Raw genomic sequence first — 15,347 nt, 5'->3', positions numbered from 1 at the left:
TGCACCATAACTTTATTTGTCCACCTCCCCCAGTTTGGCTATGGTATTCTACCCATTTGTAAGGACTGCAGATGCATCCTTGAAGGACATAGTACAGTTTTGTACCTACCATAAATGTAGATGTCCGATAGGAATGCATCTGCAGTCAGGATTACCCACCTTCCCCTCTGTGGTGCTCCTAGGGTATTTGCCCATCTTATAGCTAGCTGGGGGAATCTATTATGGTGTATTTGTTTGTATATATGTACATACATGCTTATTTTTTGTGTTTGCTCTCTACTATTTGGAATCATTGGCATTTATCCAAATTTAGCCTTCCAAGAGGGCACCTGGCATCTGGGGCAAGAAACACTGAGGAAAATGGCGTCTGCTGATGCCTTTATACCCGAATAACTGCAGCTATGACGTCGGGTGAAGTGCGACACCAGCCGAGGCCAGACCCAGACTTTGGAATCCGGCTGACCGAAGGGCTGCCTGACAACAGGACAACCCATTTGTAAGGACTGCAGATGCATTCCTATCGGACATCTACATTTATGGTAGGTACAAAACTGTACTTTGTGTACCTTCCATAAATGTAGATGTTGGAGTGTAAACACTGTTGCAGTCCAGGTTACCCACCCTCCATCCCCCTTTGTTTGCTGGGACTTATCTATACATCTCTATCCTATACAACCTATGTGGTTTATTTGCTTATAGATGAAGGTATTGTTTTTATTTTACTGTATGTTTTTATAAGCAATATGTATTGACTACCTTCTTGGGGGCACCTGACATCTGGGGCAAGAAAAACTGAAGAAAATGGCGTCGGCTGCATCTTGTATACCTCTGGCGCACTGACGTCAGGGAAGAGGCGACAGCAACCGACGCCGGACCAGGACTTTGGAATTCAGGCTGACTGCGGGTAGCCTGCCAGCAGGATAACCCAAGTGTAATGACTGCAACAGTGAATACAGTCTAACATCTACATTTATGGTAGGTACACAACTGTACATTTCTATGATTAAACTACAGTTGGCAGCCATATCAGATTTTGATACAGGAGATAACATTTTGTTTTGCCTCTTCCAGGTTTTGTATAGCTTTCTTGAAAGGCACCTTTCTCCTTTGACTGCCATAAAAAGATTCTTCCACCTCCCTGTGACTTGACTGCAGTTCTGCAGGGTCTGACTCAGAAACCCTTTGAACCTTCAGCAAAAAAAATATTTAAAATTCCTATCATGGAAAATAGCTATTTCCTCTGTTCAAAAAAAAAAAACTTCTGAACTCCAGGCTCTTCCATCAAAAATTGTGCAGTATTTTCCACAAAGACAGGGTAATGCTACTGAAGAACCCCTTTTTTTTTTAAAACCTAAAGTGGCTTCTGAATGTAATATTAACCAATCCATTTGTTTAGCTGTCTTCTTTCCAAATTTCTGAAACAAAGGAGAATACATGCTACATGTCCTTGATTTGCACAATTTCATTTTTACATAAAACTAAAGGAATCAGAAAATCAGACAGCTGTTTGTATTTTTCTCAGAAAGTCAACTAGGTCATCCAGCATCTAAAGTTACATTGGCTAGATGGATGACTAATTGTCTTTCTTGGATTTATTCACAGCAAGGCATTTCTGTACCAAGACTGCCTAAAACCCACTCAACTAGATCCACAGCAACTTCCCCTGCTTTTTGGCCAAGAATTTCTGTTATTTGTGCAGCAGCCTCATGATCCAGTGCTCATACCTTTGTTACTCATTGCAAGAAAGTCTTTTGGCTTTTCCCGGTTAGGGGTCGCCACAGCGGAACTCCGGTCCATAGTGGAATTTATGGTGCCAAGTTGCCAGCCCGATGCCCAATCTTCAACGAAGGCACGCCCATTCATGCTTGCACCTACCTGCATGTCTTTCACGTCACTCGACCGCGGAGAAGACATGCAGACTCCACACAGAAGGTGATCCAGCCGAGAATCGAACAGGAGAACCTTTTGCTGTGAGGCAACAACGCTAACCGCTGCACCACCGTGACTTTGTTACTCCTTACAAATTAGACTTAAATTCCAGAAGCAGAGCTGCCTTTGGTTCACTGGATGTTCGTCGTCTCCCATTGCTGCAGTCCTGACAAATGGGTACTCCGCTGCCCACCATCGGCCCGAATACCAAAGGGCTAGATCTGGCGTCGGTCATGGGCGCCCGAGACTGACGTAGTGTCAGTACAAATGCGCATGACCGACGCCATAACCTCAGTCTTTCTTGCCGCATGGTCCTAAGCAGAAGCAGAATTTGCAAGTGCCGTTCGGCGTTCTGGAATTGTCGGTTTTCGAGTTTCAGACCGGAGACCAAGTTGGGCTAAGTACCCCATTGGGGACATTTTATTGTCTTTTCTTGCCTCAGTGTTGACGGATGTCAGAAAAAGTTAATAACTGTATTTCTTGTGGGAAACAGATTCCTCATAGGGATTACCATTCACTCTGCATTCCTTGTTTAGGGCCTGAGCACGACGTTGTTGGGTGTCGCTTTTGTGCTACTTTTAATAAGCGTACTATTAAGCCGGTTGGACTGTGCTAGGCTGGTGTTTGGTAAACGTAATTACAACATGCCGTCGGATTCTCCGACGACTGGCTCTTCTAAGAAGCGCAAAGAAAAGTCTTTGCGGTCCAAATAGGATGAGGCGTCCACTCGGACGTCGGTCCTGTAGAACCACTGGCTGCTTCAGTGGCTCTTTCTGACAGTGTACCAGAGTGTCAAGGGAGCCTTTGTTACTACAGGAGTGGCTTCTCCTGTGTTAGGCCAGGGTGAGGGTGCTCCTCTGTTGTCTGTGGCTCCCTCCCTCATAGGGTGGTTAAGCCTCCTCCTTCTCAAGGCAAAGGCCATTCTAAGTCTAAGTCTGCCCCTGGTGCTTTCCCAGGGTCCAGCTCCTAGGAGGCACATGTTAAAGATGGCTGAAGATTTGATTACTTTAATTAGGGTTCCATGCCTCCCCCTGAGAAGAGGCCCAGGGTAGAGACAGAGTTGGAGGGTTTGGTTCAGTCTTCCAATGAGTCAGATTCCTCTGTGGAAGACCTTCAGGATTTCCTCCTATTCTGATTCTGATTCGGAGGCTGAGGATGCTTCTCCTCTCGTCCCCTCCAGAAGATTTTTCTTTCTCTGAAACTTTGCATTCCATGAGGGAACATTTCAAATGGGAAGGCCAGGATTATTCTGATTCTCGTAAAAGGCTAAGAGAATTCTTGTTTTTGCCTCAGCACAGGCCCTTGGCTATTCCCCCTGTACTGGATGTTGTTCAGGATGTATTTTCTGAGGCTGCCCTTAACCCAGATTCTCTGCCTCCTGCCCCTGTTAAACCAGATAGATACTACAGGGTTCCGGAAGCTCACAAGTACTTGTTTTAGAGCCCTAGGGCTGATCCAGAAACTATTTCTCAAGGCCCCAAAGGTGTTAAGGCTTCTGTGGTCAAGAATCCAGTTCCTCTGGACAAGGATGCTAGGGCCCTGGATAGGTGGGGTAAAAAACTGTATACCTCTTCTTCTTTGGCTATGAGGGCTTTAAATTGTCAGTTTCATATGCTCAGGTATCAGAATTATTTGTTAAGTCAATTGAAATGTAAAGTGGATGCTTTAGCTGAAGGTATTGACTGTAAGGAGCTTCAGGATTTAGTGCATGCTTCAGACCAGGTTGGTAAGCATTCTTTGCAGTGTGGTTTTGATGCTTTACAAGCTTCTTCCAGGGTGGCAAGTTCTGTTGTTCGCAGACATGCCTGGCTTAAAGATCAGTCCTTGTCAGAGCATGTTAAAGCTCGAATTATGGATGCTCCTTTGCAATCTGATGTTCTTTTTGGCCCTCCAGTGGAATTAGTTTTAAAAAAAATGGAGGAAAAAGCTAAGTCTATGCAGACAGTTAAGGAATTTTTACAGGTTCAGCCCCCTAAGTTCAATAGGAATTGGCCTGCCTAAGGGATGGTCTTTTCCCTCTTCGGATTTTCATTCTAGGGGCAGGTCGAGGCGTGGTAGAGTTAGGGCTTCCTTTCAGGGCCCTGTTACTTCTAGGTCTTTGAGTTCTTCTACCCCTTCTGCTGGGGAGGGCAGGGGTCAGTCCTTCGAAGCAGACCCAATGACCTGTGTCTTCAGCTGCCGGACTCTGCTTTGCTGGCAGCTCCTCTAGGCGGAAAACTGGGACTTTTCAAAAGGAATTGGCATTTGGTTACCCAAGACAAATGGGTGTTGGACATTATAACTCGAGGCTACAAATTTTATTTTCACACATTCCCGCCTTTCAAAGATATATGCCGGATGTGCCTCATCAGCAAAGACTGGAAGCACAGGCACAGATTTCTTCTCTGCTCCAGTTGGGAGCAATACAGGAAGTTCCTTCTGCGGAAAGGGGCACAGGGTTTTATTCCCGTCTTTTCTTAGTGCCAAAGAAGGGAAATACTTGGAGGCCCATTCTGGATTTATCCATTCTAAACACCTTTCTGGAAATTCCGAAATTCAAGATGTTAACACTCCAACAGTTGTTGCCTATGCTGGGCAGAGATCACTGGATGGTGACTTTGGATCTTAAGGAGGCCTATCTTCACATTCCTATCCGGCCCAGTTGCAGGAAATTCCTGAGGTTTCTGACTGGGAATTTGCATTATCAGTTCTCTGCATTGCTTTTTGGCTTATCTACTGCGCCCAGGGTATTCACAAAAGTCCTGGCTCCAGTAATAGCTTTTCTCAGACTAAAAGGAATTCAGATTTATCCTTATCTGGACGATTGTTTGATACTGGCTCAAGGCAAGCACGAACTACTTCGACATCTGCAGTATGTGATGACAGTTTTCAGATGCCTAGGGTATTCTGTGAACGAAATAAAGTCCAGTCTAGTACCCTCACAAGAGATGTGTTTTCTGGGTGTGAGACTGAATACAGCGACTCAGGTGGCATTTCTTACCCCGGACAAACAAAGACATCTTCACCAATACTTCCTACAGCTATCAGTAATGTCCAGGCTGACTGCAAGGACAGTCCTTCAAGCCTTGGGGTTCATGGCATCTTGCATTCTAGTACTTCCCAATGCCAAACTGCATATGAGGAAGTTACAATGGTATCTCAAAAGCGTTTGGACTCAACACAGCCACGATTTGGACACTGTAATTCGGATTCTTCCTTGCATTCAGAAAGAATATGTGTGGTGGGCTCAGGAATGTCACCTAAACATGGGACTCTCTGTGACCCAACCAGAGGCAAGTCAGATATTAACGACAGACGCCCGGAGTCAGTCTGGGGTGCTCATTTCAAAGGAAAATGGATTCAAGACCTTTGGCCCCCGGAGTTGCTTCACTTGCATATCAATATGAAGGAGATGCTGGCAGTTCAATTTGCCTTAAAAGCATTCAAGGATCTACTGACCGGGACTGGTGTTGATTCAACGGACAACACAACTGTCATGTGGTACATCAACAAGCAGGGGAACTCATTCTTACCCTCTTTGCAGACAAGCAATGCTGTTATGGGAAACTGCTTTGGATCTGCACATCACTCTTCGAGCACAGTTTCTGCCAGGGGTACAGAATTCGTTAGCGGATGTTCTGAGCAGGCGAATGGTGGATCCCCACGAATGGAAGTTGGATCCTCAGGTGTTTCGTCAGTTGACCATGGCTTGGGGCACTCCAGACATAGATCTGTTCGCTTCTCCTCTGAATTTCCAACTACCTCTGTTTTGCACAAGGCTGTTTCATCCGAAAGCCTGGAAAATAGATGCACTATCCTTCAGTTGGAGCAACCTTCACGTGTATGCCTTTCCTCCTCTGCCTCTTCTTCCAAAAGTCCTGTTGAAAGTCAGGAGGGACAAACCGTGCATGATCCTTATAGCACCGGATTGGCCTAGTCAGCATTGGTACCCTCTGTTGAGGAGCCTAATTCAGGGGGCCCCTTGGCCATTACCACAGATTCCTCACTTATTGTCTCAAGAAAACAATCATTTTCTCAATGTCAGGGTGCAATCCCTACACCTGACAGCCTGGCGCATTCAGTTTTAGAGAATGAGGGCCTTCAGCTCCCTCAACAAGTTTTGGATGTTCTTTTGGAAGCCAGGCGTCCTAGTACTCAGTTTATGCTGATAAATGGAAGAGATTTTTTCTTTGGAGTTCAGCTAAAGGCTTTGATGTCACATTGCCTGATTTGAATTGTACATTGCAATATTTGACTATGTTATTGGACAAGGGTTTGTCTTTCTCTTCTGTTAAAGTGCATGCTGCAGCTATTTCTGCTCACTATGATGGTGCCCTCCTTTACTTTCACATCCATTGCTTAAACAGTTTCTTAGAGGGGCAAAGAATATAAGACCCCCACGGAGGGCTCCTACTCCTACCTGGGATCTTAATTTTGTTTTGGAAAAGCTGACTCTGCCTCCTTTTGAACCTGCAGCTACGGCTGACTTGAAGTTGTTGTCTTGGAAGACTGCTTTTTTATTGGCTGTTACTTCTGCTAGAAGGGTATCTGAATTACAGGCTCTCATGGCAGTGGAACCTTTTCTGATTTTCACGGGACAGAGTTTCCTTAGTACTAATCCTACTTTTCTGCCTAAAGTGATTTCTGATGTGGCATTGAACCAATCTATACATTTGCCTACTTTTTATGCTAACCCCCAAACTGAAGGGGAAAAAGTTTTGCATTCTTTGGATGTGCATAGGCAGTTACGATATTATTTGTTCAGAACCAAAGAGTTCAGAAGTTCTCAACAGTTATTTGTTTCGTTTGCTGTGACTTCATGTGGAAAAGCTGTCTCGAAACAAACTATTTCAAGTGGATTGGCCATTGTATTGCTTTTTGTTATTCTCATCATGGACAGGAGGTTCCAGTTGGGATCAGGCCTCATTCTACTAGGGCTACGGCCACATCTACTGCTTTTTTAAGAGGGGTAGCTACTAAAGACATTCTAGAGGCAGCTACCTGGAGTTCTGTACATACCTTTACAAAGCATTATCATTTGCCTCTTTATTCTAGGTCTAGGGCTGGGTTTGCCACTGCAGTCTTACAGGGCATGTCTGCAGCTCCTCCGGCTATTTAGTTGACCAACCTCCCTTTTTTTCCGTTGCTCTGGGATTCTACCCATTTGTCAGGACTGCAGCAATGGGAGGCAGAACATAGTACAGTTTTGTACCTACCATAAATGTAGATGTTCGAGGATCTCCATTGCTGCAGTCCAATTTTCCTCCTCCTTCCCCTTTTCTTTTTAGATTGGGGTTTTTGGGTGGTGTTTTTTTTTTTTGCATTCTGACATCTGAGGCAAGAAAGACTGAGGTTATGGCGTCGGTCATGCGCATTTGTACTGACACTACGTCAGTCTCGGGCGCCCATGACCGACGCCAGATCTAGCCCTTTGGTATTCGGGCCGATGGTGGGCAGCGGAGTACCCATTTGTCAGGACTGCAGCAATGGAGATCCTCGAACATCTACATTTATGGTAGGTACAAAACTGTACTTTCTCTGGAATATCCTTCCATGCGGGCCGCCCAAGATTTCACGTAGCTGGGAACTCTATCCCATTTGTTGAGGAGGAATGAAAAGAACATCAGCTATGAAAGTTATGTACTCACCATAAATAAACATCTGTGATGTTCTTCGTTCCACATTGCTGCAGTCCTAACTATTGGGTAGTCCGCTGTCCAGTCGGCCCGAATACCAAAGTATAAGGCTGACGTCGGTCAGGGCGCATTAGACTGACGTCAGTACGTCAGGGTACTAATGCGCATGACCGACGCCATATCCCCAGTCTTTTTTGCCGCATGGTCGATGCAGAAGCAGTTTAGTGCAGGTTGGCGTTCTGAAATTTTCTGAAGTCGGAGTTTCAGACCGAATCAAAGTTGGCTAAGTACCCGTTGGGGAACATTTTGGTTTTTCTTGCCTCAGTATTTAACCGGATGTCAGAAAAGTGAATAACTGTATTTCTTGTGGGAAACAGATACCTCATAGGGATTACCATACCTTGTGTATACCTTGTTTAGGGCCTGAGCACGCCGTTGTTGGATGCCGCTCTTGTGCTAGATTTAACAAACGCACTATTAAGAGAAGGTTAGACTGTGCCAGGTTAGTGTTTGGGAAGCGTTGCAATTATAAAATGCCGTCGGATGTTCCGGCGCTTCAAAAAGCGCAAGGACAAAACAGCAAAGCCTAGGGTTGATGAACCGGCAGTCCCAGACGTCGGTTCTTTAGAAGGCTCAGTGGAGCCAGAGGTTTTGCCAGGAGTTTCTTTGGAGTCTCAGGCAGAGACTTTACTGTTACAGGATGTGCCTTCTCAGGAGGTAGGCCAGGCTGAAGGGGCTTCTCAGGTAACTGTTCTTCCCTCTCTTCCCAAGGTAGTTAGAGCCTCTCCTTCTGTTTCCAATACTTCTTTGAGAGGTAGGCCAAGTTTAGCTTCAGTGGGGGCTTTTCCTAGCACTTCAGGTTCTGTGCCTAAGAAACATATGCTTAAAATGGCAGAAGATTTGATTACTATGATTAGAGGTTCTATGCCCCCTCCTGATAAGAGGCCTAGGGTGGAACCTGAGTTTGAGAGTTTTGAACAGTGTTCAGAGGCTTCTGAGTCTTCTGCGGAAGATTTGCAAGAGTATCCTCCTTATTCTGATGTGGATGATTCCACTCCCACAGCTTCTCCTCCTGAGGATTTCTCATTTTCAGAGACTCTGCATTCCATGAGGGAACACTTTAAATGGGAAGGCCAGGATTACTCTGATTCCAGGAAAAGGCTTAGGGAATTCTTGTTTTTACCCCAGCATAGGCCCTTAGCTATACCTCCTGTGTTGAATGTGGTGGAAGATGTTTTGCAGAGGCTTCTCTGAATCCTGATTCTTTGCCTCCTGCTCCTGTTAAACCTGATAGGTACTATAGGGTGCCTGAAGCTCATAAGTATCTTTTTAAGAGTCCTAGGGCAGACCCGGAAACTGTTTCTCAGGGACCTAAAGGTGTTAAGGCCTCTGTTGTTAAAAACCCTGTTCCCACTGATAAAGAGGCAAGGGCTTTGGATAGATTGGGAAAGAAAGTGTATACTTCTTCCACTATAGCCATGAGGGCGTTGAATTGTCAGTTTCACATGCTAAAATATCAAAATTATCTCCTTTCACAATTGAAATCTAAGGTGGATGCTTTGGCGGAAGGTATTGAGTGTAGAGTTGCTGGATTTAGTTCATGTGTCTGAACAAGTGGGTAAGCATTCTTTGCAATGTGGTTTTGATGCTGTACAGGCCTCCTCGAGGGTGGCTGCCACTAGTTCTATTCTTCGCAGGCATGCCTGGTTGAGGGATCAGAATTTAGCTGAGCATGTTAAGACAAGGATTTTGGATGCTCCTTTACAGTCTGATGTGTTGTTTGGTTCACCTGTGGAAGCAGTTTTAAAGAAAATGGAGGACAAAGCTAAGTCTATGCAAACTGTTAAAGATTTTTTGCAGGTGCAGCCACCGAAGTTTAGTAGAAATTGGCCTACTAAGGGATGGACATATCCTGCTTATGATTCCCAGTCTAGGGGTAGGTCTAGACGTGGTAGGGGCAGAGCTCAAGGTTCTTTTAGGCCTAGAACAGGAGTTCACCTGCTCAGACTTCTGGTGAGGGCAGGGGTCAGTCCTTTCGTAAACAGACCCAATGACCTGCCTTTTCAGCTGCCAGTAGATTCTCGTCTGGCAGCTCCTTTGGGAGGAAGACTGTCTCTTTTCAAAGAAAATTGGGATTTAATTACTCAAGACAGATGGGTGTTGGATATCATTCACCACGGTTACAGGTTTTATTTCCATACATTGCCCCCTTTCAAAGGCATGCCAGGCGTTCCTCCTCCACAAAGGACAGAGGCTCACAAGCAAATTTCTCTGTTACTCCAAATAGGGGCCATTCAGCCAGTCCCTGTATCAGAAAGGGGCCTAGGATTTTATTCTCGCCTGTTCCTAGTACCAAAGAAGGGGAACACGTGGAGACCAATTTTGGATTTATCTATCCTCAACACTTATCTGGACATTCCAAAGTTCAAGATGTTGACGTTACAACAGCTTTTACCTCTGCTGGGCAAAGATCACTGGATGGTAACTTTAGATCTCAAGGAAGCTTACCTTCATGTGCCTATAAGACTAAGTTGCAGGAAGTATCTGCGCTTTCGTGCTGGAAATTCTCATTATCAGTTCTCTGCATTGCTCTTTGGCTTATCTACTGGGCGCAGAGTATTCACAAAGGTTCTGGCTCCAGTGATAGCTTACTTCAGGCTACAAGGAATTCAAATCTATCCTTACTTGGACGATTGCCTGATTCTGGCTCAAGAAAAGGAAGACCTTCTACAGCATCTGGAATATGTTATAGCAGTGCTAAGATGCCTAGGGTATTCTGTGAACGAAATAAAGTCCAGTCTAGTACCCTCTCAAGACATGTGCTTTCTGGGTGTGAGACTGAATACAGCAGCCCAGATGGCCTTTTTAACCCCGGACAAACAACAGAGTCTATCCTTTCACTTCCATCAACTATCTCATCAGTCCGTGCTGACTGCAAGGACAGTCCTTCAAGCATTAGGGTTCATGGCATCTTGTATTCTGGTGCTTCCCAATGCCAAACTGCATATGAGGAAGCTGCAATGGTATCTCAAAAATGTATGGACACAGCACTGCCAGGATTTGGACACTGTCATTCAAATAATACCTTGCCTTCAAACAGAATTTTGTGGTGGGCTCAGGAATGTCACCTAAACAAGGGACTCTCTGTGACCCGGCCAGAGGCGAGTCAGATTTTAACGACAGATGCCTCAGACATTGCTTGGGGAGCTCATCTAAATGGAAAGTGGATACAAGACAAGTGGCCTGCCAGACTACAGCATCTACATATCAACATGAAGGAGATGTTAGCAGTCCAGTTTGCATTAATGGCTTTCAAGGAGTTACTTCTTCCAGGGCAGGTGTTGATTCTAACAGACAACACAACTGTCATGTGGTACATCAACAAACAAGGGGAACACATTCTTATCCTCTCTGCAGGCAAGCAATGATTTTATGGGAGACTGCTCAGCTTGCAACTAACTCTTCAGGCAAGGTTTCTGCCGGAGCACAGAACTCCTTAGCAGATGTGTTAAGCAGACAAATCATGGATCCCAGTGGAAACTGGATCTTCATGTATTTCAGAAATTGACAGTGTCCTGGGGAACTCCAGACATAGATCTGTTCGCTTCTCCACTAAACTACCAGCTGCCAAAGTTTTGCACAAAGGGGTTTCATCACACAGCTTGGAAAGTGGATGCTCTTTCTTTCAGTTGGAAAAATCTTCATGTGTATGCCTTTCCACCTCTGCCTCTTCTTCCAAAGGTGCTCTTAAAGGTCAGACAAGACAAGCCAAGGATGATTTTAATAGCTCCAGATTGGCCTCTGCAACAGTGGTACCCACTACTAAGGAGTCTGGTAAGGAAGCCTCCATGGCCTTTACCTTTAATTCCACATCTGTTATCTCAGAAGGACGGTCATCTGCTCAATGTCAAGCTCCACTCTCTTCATCTAACAGCCTGGCATATTCTGTTTTGAAACACAGCAGGTCTCAACTTCCTCAACAAGTTTTAAATGTGATTATGGAAGCCAGAAGACCTAGTACAAGGAAGGTGTACGCAGAAAAATGGAAGAGATTTTTATTTTGGAGTACAGCAAAGAATTTGGAGATTTCTGAGCCTAATTTGAGTGTGGCTCTTCAATATCTTACTGAGTTATTGGACAAAGGTTTGTCCTTCTCTTCCATTAAGATTCATGCTGCAGCAATTTCAGCTCACTATGATTGTGACCCACCATTGTTTTTGCATCCTTTGTTCAAGCAGTTTCTTAGAGGGCAAAGAATATAAGACCCCACGTAGAGCTCCTACTCCTGCTTGGGATCTCAATTTTGTGTTGGAAAAACTTACTCTACAACCTTTTGAGCCTGCAGCTACTGCTGAATTGAAATACTTGTCATGGAAGACTGCTTTTCTGTTGGCTATTACTTCTGCAAGAAGGGTGTCTGAGTTGCAGGCCCTTATGGCAGTAGAGCCCTTTTGATTTTCCATAAGGATAGGGTATCATTACGTACTAATCCTTCTTTTATGCCTAAGGTGGTTTCTAGTGTGGCTTTAAACCAAACTATTCATTTGCCTACTTTTATGCAGACCCCCAAAATAAAGGGGAAAAGATTTTGCACACTTTAGATGTGCACAGGCAATGCGTTATTATTTGAGCAGGACTAAGGATTTTAGGCAGTCTCAGCAGTTGTTTGTTTCTTTTGCTTTGAGTTCAGGGCAAGCCTGTGTCAAAACAAACTATTTCTAGGTGGATTGGGTTTTGCATTGCATTTTGTTATTCCCATCATGGCAAGGAGATTCCAGTTGGGATTAGGCCTCATTCCACTAGGGCTACTGCCACTTCAACAGCATTTCTAAGGGGTGGCAACTAAGGATATTTTGGAGGCAGCTACTTGGAGTTCAGTGCATACTTTCTCTAAGCATTATCACCTTCCTCTCTACTCTAAGTCTAGGGCTGGTTTTGCCACAGCTATTTTGCAAGGCATGTTGTCAGCTCCTGCTTCTTTATGATTTGCCAGCCTCCCTTACCTCTGCTTTGGGATTCTACCCAATAGTTAGGACTGCAGCAATGTGGAGCGAAGAACATAGTACAGTTTTGTACCTACCATAAATGTAGATGTTCGAGGATCCACATTGCTGCAGTCCTCCCTCCTTCCCCTCTGTGTTTAGGGGTGGTTGTGTAGGTGAGGTTATATGCTGATATTTTTGTATATATTGTACATATTTTTGGTGCAGGTATATTGGGCCTTGTCTTTTTAGGGTCTTTTGACATCTGGGGCAAGAAAAGACTGAGGATATGGCGTCGGTCATGCGCATTAGTACCCTGACGTACTGACGCCAGTCTAATGCGCCTGACCGGATCCAATATATACTTTGGTATTCGGGCCGACTGGACAGCAGACTACCCAATAGTTAGGACTGCAGCAATGTGGATCCTCGAACATCTACATTTATGGTAGGTACAAAACTGTACTTTGTCCACTTCCTTTCTATCCACCCCCTTCCAGTATCTTCTGGAGGAACCTGTTGGATTTCTTATTGGAACTCTTAATTCCAGGTTTGAGCCCTATTGAGCTTTCACTTTCTTTAACTAACTTATGGGAATCTTATGGCACCAAACTATATCTGAAGTAGTGAGGATGGACTAGGGCTTTATGGTTAAAGGGAGGAGCTCGAGACTTGGATCCAAAGTCTTAAATGTGTGACCGAGTCCGAAACGAGGATCAGATGATTTGTTGAAGAATGAAAATGGACAACACATACCTAGATGTCCTCTTATTCCCATGTTGCAGTATTCTGCATATGGGATTTACTCCTCTAGTCTCATGTATGTACGCCCAGTACCCAAAAGCATTCAGTCCCTCCAAGTTGTGTGGGACTTCTGACGTGTCCGAGAGGAGGTGGGCTATAAAGGTGACGGCACGCACCAGCCCTCAGAATTTTTCAGCTGCCAGTCGTATGCCAGGTTTTGTTCTTCGTATTTCACTGTTACAACCATTACATTTGTGATATCTGCTTGCAGGTAGCTCTCAGTCGGCCTGATTAACAAAGTCTTGGGTCCTGCGTTGGTTGCTGTCCCTTCTTCCATGACGTCAGGTCGTCAGGGTTATAAAACATGCAGCCGACGCCATTACACCAGTCTTACTTGCTGTGTGGTGCTCAAAGCAGAAGCAGTTCGCAAATGCCGGTCGGCCGACTTCTGAAATTTTCGTTTTCGAGTTTCAGAACCGCAGTCTTCAACTAAAGCTAAGTACCCCATTGGGGAAAATTTTCTTGCTCCTTACTGATGTCAGTAAAAGTTAATATTTGCATTACTTGTGGAAAGCAAATAACTCAAAGATTTTCATTCGTACTGTATTCTTGGATTTCGAAAGAATGCAAAGAGAAAGACTGAGAGGCCACTGAGGTCCAAAACTGCCGATGGCGCTTCTCCTAAGCCAGTCGCCAGTTCACCGGTACTCAGTGAGGAGCTTTTGCAGCCCCTAATACTCGCTACTTCTGAATTGCAGGCCTCTACTGAGACCTATTTGGAGTCCGGTATGCCGCAATATGCTTCAACTGTGGAACACACGGATGTCTCTACCTTGGATGGGTCTGGATCCGCTGTGCAGGCACTGGCTTCTGAGGGTGTATTCAGGCCTACAGACTTGCATATTAAATCGACGCCTCCTCCTTTACTTAGGCCTCGGTCTCGATCCATGCCTAAAAAATCAATGCACAGGCCACATGCTCAGGCCTCTCTGCCTAAAAAACAAATGATAAGAATGGCTGAAGATCTAATAACTCTAATCAGGGGTAGCCACCCCCCCCCCCCCTTCTAAGAGGCCCAGGACTGAAGTTGATTATTAATCTTCTGATCAGGATTCTGTTTTTTCTGATTCTTCTGATGATCTGGATTTGCCCATATCTACTTATGAAGATTCTGATGCAGAGGATTCCATTCCCTCTGCTTCCCCTCCTGAGGATTTTTTTTTAGGGAAAACTTACATACTCTAAGGGAGCATTTCCACTGGGAATGCCAAGATTTTTATGACTCAAAAAAGAGGCTTAGGGATTTCCTTCTCTTACCTCAGCATAGACTTTTAGCTATTCCTCCTGTACTAGACATTGTTGATGCTTTTTCGAAATCTAGTTTGGCCCCTGATTCCCTGCTTCCTGCTCCCAGAAAACCTGACAGATACTACAGGGTCCCTGAGTCCCACAAGTTCCTTTTCAAAAATCCTATTGCAAATCCAGAAACTATTTCACAGGGGCCCAAGGGCATTAAGGCTTCTACTGCTAAAAATTCTACCCCTTCTGGTAGAGATTGCCAGGGCGCTGGATAGATGGGGTAAGAAGGTTTACACTTCTGCAACCGTGGCCATTAGGGCTTTAAACTGCCAGTTTCATATGTTAAAGTATCAGCAACATGTTATTGGACTGCTTAAACAGAAAATTATGTTGATTCCTGACTGTGTGGAAAATAAAGAATTACAGGATTTAATGCATTCTACTGAACAAGTTGGAAAACATGCTTTGCAATGTGGTTTTGATTCATTAGAGGCCTCTTGCAGGGCTGCTGTTACTGGGTCTGTGCTCAGAAGGCATGCTTGGCTTAAGGAGCAATCTTTGCCTGATCATGTTAAAGCTAAATTGTTGGATGCTCCTTTAAATCAGGACCGCCTGTTTGGCAGCAAATCTGAGGAAGTTCTTAAAAGATGTAAGATAAAGCTAAATCTATGCAAACTGATAAAGATTTTTACAAGTTCAGCCTCCTAGATTTAGTAGGCACTGGCCCTCTAAGAATTGGTCCTTTCCAGCCCCTTCCAGGTCTTCTCAAGCTAAACCC

The 15,347-nt window shown here is 44.8% G+C and overlaps 1 protein-coding gene across 1 annotated transcript in view; it reads left to right on the top strand.

Annotated features, from left to right (window-relative positions):
• The window catches only part of USP7 (ubiquitin specific peptidase 7), a 3,814,244-nt gene that overhangs the window by 1,920,177 nt on the left and 1,878,720 nt on the right, over window positions 1-15,347 (top strand). Inside the window, 1 exon segment of the mRNA XM_044088895.1 lies at window positions 7,698-7,719. Coding sequence (XP_043944830.1) covers window positions 7,698-7,719 — 22 coding nt within the window.

This window comes from Protopterus annectens, chromosome 12.part0, assembly GCF_019279795.1.
Source record: "Protopterus annectens isolate FY-2018-M chromosome 12.part0, PAN1.0, whole genome shotgun sequence".
Taxonomy (NCBI): domain Eukaryota; kingdom Metazoa; phylum Chordata; order Ceratodontiformes; family Protopteridae; genus Protopterus; species Protopterus annectens.
The sequence above is the reverse complement of the archived record's forward strand: the minus strand, read 5'-3'. Positions and strand labels throughout refer to the sequence as shown.